We start from the raw sequence: 7,686 nt of genomic DNA, 5'->3' as shown, positions 1-7,686 counted from the left end.
AGGCTGTGGGAGTCACAATTCTAAGTCGCTGCTGGAGTTACACCCTTTTCCCTGGGTGTCTTCCATGCGCACATAAGGTGTACATGTTCACGAACTTGTTTTTCTGGTTGACCTTCCATTACAGGGATCCGCCAAGGGCTCAGAAGGCAGAGGGAGCATTTTCCTCCATTGCAGTGGTATCCGGCTTTGCTCCCCAGCTGCGACTGAGGCACCTGCCCTGCTGTCCTGGGTGTGGCCATGTGCGCATTAGGGCTTTCACCTCCACATGGCCCTCCACCTGGGTTCTGGTGCTTATCCGGGAAATCCAAATCTTGCTCCAGGCGGGAATGAACCAGTACCCTCAGATTCTCCACAGGAAGCGAAACAGTGGGCAGTTGCTTAGGAAAAGGAGAAGGGAGCACTTCTCCATCCGGAAAAAAGCCCCGAGTCCAGGCCTGACTGACAAAAACTGATGTGTACATCATTTGAAGGAATTGTTATTGAAGATACTCAAAAAGTGGTACATGCATGAAATAACAAAAAGTCTAACAATGGGAGAACAGGTGAATATATTCACATAAAGTACTCAGCTCCTGAAGACTGTGGAGCCTACAAGCGTTTACCAGGTTCTGGGCAGGGGAATTCCCCAGCAGCTGCATGAAGTGAGCACCAGCATGGGAGGACTGGGGCTATGGCACCGACTGCTGGGAGTGGCAGTGGCCTTCCCCACACCCCACTCAAGACAGCGGATTATATACAAGTTAGTTTATTTACTGTGAGGACAGTCCTTACAACAGAAGAAATCTCGGGGTGCAGATGCTGCCCCATAACTTCTCGTGAAGCACCAAAACTTGAGCAAAAAATGAATCCTGGATTCTGCCAAGGGGTGGGGGGCTCTCCGAGGCCTCACGCCTCCCCCAGGCAGGACCAGAGCATCATTCAGCAGCCACGGAGCCAGTGCACACCTCCCAGGTGGGAAGAAACATTCTGCAGAAGCCACAAATGGCCTGCACTGGGGGACTTGAGGGCCCGTGTCCAGTTACTCAGCCCCCTCATTCAGCACCTTTCGCTCCCAGTGCCCTTCCTCTGGTCTTTCCCACATCACCCCTCCTGAGGACTGCTGTACCCTAATGAGGCAACCACACCCAGCCCCCATTTTCTAGGACCAGACCCCAAGACAGACTAGGCTAGTGGGCTCTCCTTCCTGCCAGCAGCCTCAAAGAACAGCAGCTCTCTTGGGGTGCAGACCCAGGGTCATCAGGGGCTCCTGGAAGTAGAGCTGCAGGGGTTCCAGGCTCAGGCTCTGCAGAGGGCTGTGAGCAATGCACTGGTAATGGGGTATCGACACCCAACGGCTGTGGAAGGTCCCCCAGGGGAGGACCTCACTGGCTCCACACACATTCGTACATGGCTTCCCAGGAGTGATGGGGAGAGGGATTTACTACACACACAGAGCAACACTGGGAGCCCCTCCCGTGGCTCAGTTCACCCTCAAAGATCTAAAGGCAGGATGGGGGCGAGACGCCTACTCACTGGGGAGCCAGCCCATCCCCAGGGCCACCCTTGGGCCGGCAGATGGTCATGGGGGTTGGGCTGCTGGACAATGGGGAGAAGAGGGCGCGCAGCGTCCCTGAGAAGGGCGTCTCAGGGAAGGCATACAGGAGCGACCCGTCAGTGGCGCTGTAGAAGGATAGGTGCCCAGCCTCATAGTCCAGAAAGATGCCCACGCGCCGAGGTGGGTCCCGCAGGGGGGCGAAGGCGGGCTCGGAGGAGTTGTAGAAGCCCCCCAGGAACACCAGAATCCAAAACCCGTTGCCGGCGAAAAGCTCGCCCTTCTCCTTGCGGTTGGCGTTCTCCCTGCAGACGCCCAGGGCCCAGCTGGCCCGCTCGCCCACCTCCACCTCCCAGTAGTGTCGGCCAGAAATCAGGGGCTCCCGGCCCAGCACGCAGGGCCCGGGGTCGAAGCGCTCAGGGATGTCAGGCAGAACCTGCCGTAGGTCGCCCCGCCGTACACTGCGCCTATCCTCTGATAGGACCAACTCGGGGTTGGCGGTGTCGGGATCCAGCGTCACGTCCCCTGCAGACAGCACAGTGGTCACCTATGGGGTCCCGTCAGCCAGCACACGTGGCACCTGCCCAGGCTGCCTCATAGCTGGCCAAAGTGACTGCTACTCCACCCCCACTGCCGCATCCTCCCTGAAAAGATCACCTAACCACTTGCAATTGCAACTCGGGATGTTCTGAAAAGTGGTCCACACTGCCATTCATTGTTCTTCAGGAGGCAGGAGGAAACTAAGTGCTTTCCATGGCCATTCCTCCTATCCCCGGTGTTCCAGCCCAGCCTGGACCTCCCTCAGCCGCCAGCCCTGACACCTCCCAGCTCCGCAGCCACAGGCCCTGGCCACCAGCAGGAGCTCAGGATGGGCACCTTCTGCAGACCAGAGCCAGCTGGCGGGGTCGCCCCCGCCACGAGCGCAGCACCCACCTCGGAACCTCCGCAGGGCTTCCACCAGACCCGGGACCCTGCACACCGTCCTCATCTCCATAGGCACTACTTTGGGTGGCTGCAGTTTCATGTCCTGGACCCTGCAGAGGCAGCCGGGTGTCACCCCCAGGGGCAGGCCCACCCACACCCACGCCACCTGCCCAGGGGAAAGGACCGGCTCCTACCTGCACAGGGTGTCCCTGATGTCCTGTGGGAGAGACATGTGGCATCAGCACCTGTCACCTGCTCCTGGGCCCCCTCTCCCATGCCCGTGTCTCTCAAAACCACACACATACCCACACCCACACACAGGGTCAGAAACTGACCCTGGGCCATCCCAAGCATGCTCAGACACAGGGACACTGAGAAACTTGGGGTGCAGTCAGGCCTGCAGACCCAGCCCCAGGCCCTATACATGCTTGGAGGATATGGGGTGTCCAGCTGCTGGCTCACCCACCCAGAGCCCGGAGCACCCATGGGTGCTGGAGACAGGCAGGGTAGGGTCCTGGGAGCCTGGCATGCACCTGCCCAGTGTTTCTTGTCTCCTGGCTCCCGGCATCCAGCTATCTGGTGCTTGCAGCCTTGCTTGTTCCCACCTCCCCTCTGCCCCCCAGGCATCCTGCCCGGCCTCCACCGGCTGCCCTCCCTCAGGTCTTCACTCACAGTCCCACCCCAGGTGTCAGGACCCCAGCATGGATGGCCCCTGTAGCAGGCCTCCTGCCAAACACTGTGGGCTGAATGTGCAAACCCACCTGACCTCCCCACTCAGACCAGTAAACATGGTGCAATCCGTGGCTGTTGCCCCCTACGCTCCACACAGCAGGCCCATTCTACCCAGTACAGGTCAGAGGAGCTGGGGGAGATGGGGAGGTGACGAGCCAGGGGCCAGGATACATGAGGATGTGAGGGGCAGTGGGGGAAATGTAAGGAACAGTGGGGAACAGTGGGGGCAGGTGGGGGAAGTGGGGAGAGGGTAGGGGGCAGATGGACAACAGCTGAGAGTAGGTGACCTCTTGGTGGAAACGCAGCCAGGTTGGCCGAGGCCACCTACCCACTGGGACACCTCAGCTGAGGCCCTGAGATGCATTTAATACAGATCTATGGGTTCCATCTCATTTCCTGGGTCGACTCTTCCTCCTAGAATCTCTACCTCCCTCCTGCCCCTTCTCTAGCCCCATTCATTGCTACTCACCTCCTGGCTGGCTGCCCAGTCACACTTTTACTGTACATGGCCACCTCTGCCAACTTCCTGCAATCCCTGCCACACTCACCCTGGGTTCTTTCTGTTTCCCAGGCTTAAAACTACTCAATGGCTCAACAAAGGCCAAAGGACCCAGTTAAAACCCCAGGAGAGCCAGGAGCCTCTTGGTGGTCCCTGAAGGTATGCTCAGCTCTGAGGCTCCATGAAAGATCACTTTCGGCAGAAGGCCCTCTGGGCTGCACATACAGTGTCCTCGCTCTGGCCTGGGGCACAAAGACCTGGGGATAGGGGCCAGGCAGTTTCTCCGGACAGCAAATGCGCACACTGGATTCCTATGGAACTGCTAGCCTTTCCTCTCAGCCCAGTGGCTTGAACCTTCAGAGGGCCGGGCAGTGACAGCAGTTATTCTAAACACAGCCCCTGGATCCTGAATGCTACCCACCACACAGCAGGGCCAGTCCCCAACAGGGTTCTGATGCCGGTGCCAACCGCAGTTCTCGGCGGGGTCAGGATTTATATCCAATGTCCCAGGCTACGGCATATCAACAGGGACCGACAGTCACACCTGGGACACCTGTCTCAGCCCTTACCCCCAGCGTTTCAGTTAGGACACGGGAGGTCCAGGAGAGGCCGAAGTCAGGCCGCCTGCTCCATCAGGGCTTCCTCCCCTTTCCAGCTCCCCGTCCACATGCCATCCCGGTAGACCCCCACGTGCCCACCCGAGGCGCGCTCACCTGCAACAGCCCCAGCGCTGGCAGCTGGCAGCGCCCCTCCAGCTCGGCAATGAGCTCGGCCAGCTGGGCACTCTGCTGCCCCAGCCGGGCCGCGCTCTCCCGCAGCGGGGGCAGTACCTCCAGTTCCTCCTCCTCCAGCCTCTGCAGCAGCCGCTGCTCCTCCTCTGCCAATAGTCGGCGCAGCCGCTCGAACTCCGTCCGTACATTCTGCCGCTGGCTCTCCACCATCTTCTGCGGGGCACAGCAGAGGGTGAGCCGGATCCCCCAAACCCACCACCAGGGCTCCCCACGCCATGCCTCCGCATCCCAAAACCCACCACTGGGCTCCCCCATGCAAACCCACCCCGGGAGTGCAGGGTCTGGGGCAGGGGTGCTGCCTTATGAGAAGCATGAGTATGAACAGTGGCATTCCAAGGTGGGGGCTCTGGTGCTTCCCTCCCCCCATCCCCTGGACCTCGGCGCCCAGCCACCTGCCTGCCACAGAGCGCAGGTCTCCTCCGCCTGGGCCTGAAACAGCAGTGCGTCTTCCATTTGCTTCTGCAGGTGCTCCAGAGACTTCTCCAGCGTGCCCTGCAGGGAGGCGAGGCCAGCCAGTGACCCCGCCCGGCTCTGCCCCCGCTCCCGCTGCCCAGCCCCAGCCGAGCCTACACCTGGTAGGCGGGCGCCAGTCGTGGGAAACCCTGTCTGGAACACAAAGGACGGGGCAAACTCAATCTGCCAGGAGACGCCCTCTACCCAGCACGGCCTCCCACCCCCCAAGCTGACCCCTGGCCTCTTCTCCTGCCTCCCCTCATTTCCCGCCAACCTTCCTACCCCTTTTGCTTCTGTGCCTGTCCTAAGCTTGCCACTGTTTAGCTTTACCAGAAGCAGCCCCAGGAGCAAGGGATGTGCACCGGATATGGCCACCTTGAGTCTGACCTCACGCAATACCCAACTGCTTAATTCAACCCTGTTTACCACGTTTGCTGGGGCATCCCCAGCAAGAAGACAAAGTATGCACCAGTACAGTGAAGGAAATCAGAACACGATACCCTAAGACAGACAACTTTAGCATCAGGATTATTTAGTGCTACGGATGAGAGAGAAACAGGAGATGCAGAAGCGCCCTCTGCCCTCCTCCTTCCTACCTAAAGGCAAGAAAATGGATTCCCCAGGAGAAAGGTGGCCTCCAGGTACCAGGAAGGGAGCACACTCACCAGAGATGAGGCATCATCACTGAGGAGTCTGTCTAAACAGACCTTACTAAAACAACACCCACCTTCCAGCAGTCCCCCCCATATAGCTTCTAGTTCCTTTTCCACAAATTATTGGCCCTAGAAACCCAAACTCCCATTCCTATCTAGTCACTTCTCCACAATTTATCATTTCTGTTAAAATGGAATATAAGTTCCTGAGTCTAACCCCTTCTTTGGGTTTTTCACTTCTGTGAAGTTGTTGTGCCATGTAAAATTTAAAAAACTAATAAAATTATGCCATCTGTTAATCTGTCTTTTGTCACTTTAATTTGCAAACCTCAGGCACAGAACCTAACAGAATAGAGGGAAGGTTTTCCTCTCCCTACAAAAGAAAAGGGCTAAGTGCTGTCCCATGAGACGTTATCAGGTCAACCAGAAGGGACCTCTGGAGAGCTCCTGGTCACTCTCTGCTCTCATGATCACTTTCTGCACCCTGACTGGGAGGTCTGGTGAGAGTGCAAACCTGCCAGACTGATATGCAGAGTGGACGTTCCTGCATGCGTGTAATACCTCAAAGTGGGGAGGAAAACCACAAGAATCCATGTCAAGACAAGCCCACTGACATGGTTTGGGGAACAGGTTTAGTCTGGTGTTCCAGAAGCTTATTCTATGATAGTGACTGACTGACCAAGTATTGACCCTAATGCTGGCTAAACCCTGTACTTGTGGGAACCTCAGCAGATACATGCTACTGGCCATGAAGCCAATTGCAAGCTAGTCAAAAAGTCTGAAAGATGAGTTCCCAGAACACACCCTGTGCAGGCAGCAGGCCAGGTGGGCCAGCAGAGTACTTGCCCTGAGGCTCCCAGCCGGGGGAGAAGTGCTGCTATGAGTCTGGGTTTTAAGAAAATGCATTTCCGGAACAGGAAAACAAGGCTTCTTAACCTGGGATCCAAGTGCAGCTGAGCTCTGGTGTATCAGATGGCAGTGGTAGCTCCAAGTACTCCACTCAGAAAGAAAAATCTGGTGGGCCCTGGCGTCTGCCCACCAGGGCAATGGCTCTGTCCACCATGGTTCCCAGAGTGGGGCTCTGCAGCAGGTTCCTGCCAGCCTTCTCACCAGGACTTCAGCACTGGCTGAGCCCCCACCCGGCCTTGGCCACAACTCACCTCTCACGAGGGAGGACAAGCCTCATCCGTCCCACCTCTAGGCGAAGGCCACCTCTGAGGTTCTCGTCCCACTTTTTCTTGCTCTGGGCTCCATCCTGGCCACTGTTCAGTCACAGCTGCCCAGTACCCTCCACAGCGGGACCTCGGCCTCAAAGACCACGCTCCCTCTCCCAGGTCCCCAGGCGGGCGCCGCATTGGTGAGCGATGCCCGAGCCCCGCGAAAGTGCCAATCTAGGACAGGCTGAGCCGCGCGCCCTACCCACCCTGACCAGACTTGGGCCAGGCCGCGGACTTGCTGTGACCCCACACCATACCTTGAGGTCCTCGGCTGCATCCTGCAGCGGCCGCACCCGGTGCGCCCAGTGTTCCCCGGAGCGCTCGCAGGTCGCGCACAGCAGGCGCAGCTCGTCGGTGCAGAAGGCGGCCAACGGCTCCCGGTGCGCGGCGCACACGCCCTGCGGGACCGGCGACGGCGGGTGCAGGCGCCGCGCCATCTCGGCCATCTTAGCAAGCGGGCGGTTGGGCCTCAGGTTTCGCTGCGGGGACAACTCGCGGCACTCGGGGCAGGCGTACGGGCCCTCGGGCTGCCCCCAACAGCGCCGGATACACTCGCGGCAGAAGTTGTGGCCGCAGTCGGTCATCACCGGGTCCGTGAAGTAGTCGAGGCAGATGGCGCAGGTGGCCTCCTCCTGGAGGTTGGTGGACAGGTCGGGGGCGGCCATAGCGCGGTGGAACTGGCGCTGGCCTGCCGCCGCAGGAAGTTTGCGGAGCGCGAGGGGGCCAGGGGCTCCGGGGACGGGAGGCGCGGGGCCGCTGGGGTCACAAGGCGCAGCGTTCGGGGGAAGGCGCGGTGCGAGGCTCCGGGAGGGCGCGGCGGCTCCCTTCCGACAGAAAAAGGACGCGGCGGAAGCAGGAAGCACTTGTTTTTTTGAACAACCCACTT

General features: G+C 59.2%; 1 protein-coding gene across 1 annotated transcript; it reads right to left on the bottom strand.

Annotated features, from left to right (window-relative positions):
• Positions 1–729: 729 nt before the first annotated feature.
• Positions 730–7,626, bottom strand: TRIM11 (tripartite motif containing 11). The gene is made up of 6 exons (XM_081035322.1): positions 7,058–7,626; positions 4,874–4,969; positions 4,400–4,630; positions 2,650–2,672; positions 2,465–2,565; positions 730–2,056 (listed from the first exon to the last, which is right to left on the bottom strand). The coding sequence occupies exons 1-6, from the start codon at positions 7,463–7,465 to the stop codon at positions 1,509–1,511; spliced, it is 1,407 nt and encodes a 468-aa protein (XP_080891448.1). The 5' UTR covers positions 7,466–7,626; the 3' UTR covers positions 730–1,508.
• Between the last annotated feature and the right edge of the window lie 60 nt (positions 7,627–7,686).

This window comes from Rhinolophus hipposideros (assembly GCF_964194185.1).
Source record: "Rhinolophus hipposideros genome assembly, chromosome: 23".
Taxonomy (NCBI): Eukaryota; Metazoa; Chordata; class Mammalia; order Chiroptera; family Rhinolophidae; genus Rhinolophus; species Rhinolophus hipposideros.
The sequence above is the reverse complement of the archived record's forward strand: the minus strand, read 5'-3'. Positions and strand labels throughout refer to the sequence as shown.

What these genes read in the sequence shown, in the direction of transcription:
- TRIM11 (XM_081035322.1), bottom strand. Translation starts at nt 7,465, where the DNA reads ATGGCCGCCCCCGACCTGTCCACCAACCTCCAGGAGGAGGCCACCTGC. An exon ending in CAGCGCTGGGGCTGTTGCAG is followed by an intron (nt 2,673 to 4,399) that starts GTGAGCGCGCCT and finishes TCTCTCCCACAG; the next exon opens with GACATCAGGGACACCCTGTG. An exon ending in AGCCCTGCGGAGGTTCCGAG is followed by an intron (nt 2,057 to 2,464) that starts GTGGGTGCTGCG and finishes TGCTGTCTGCAG; the next exon opens with GGGACGTGACGCTGGATCCC.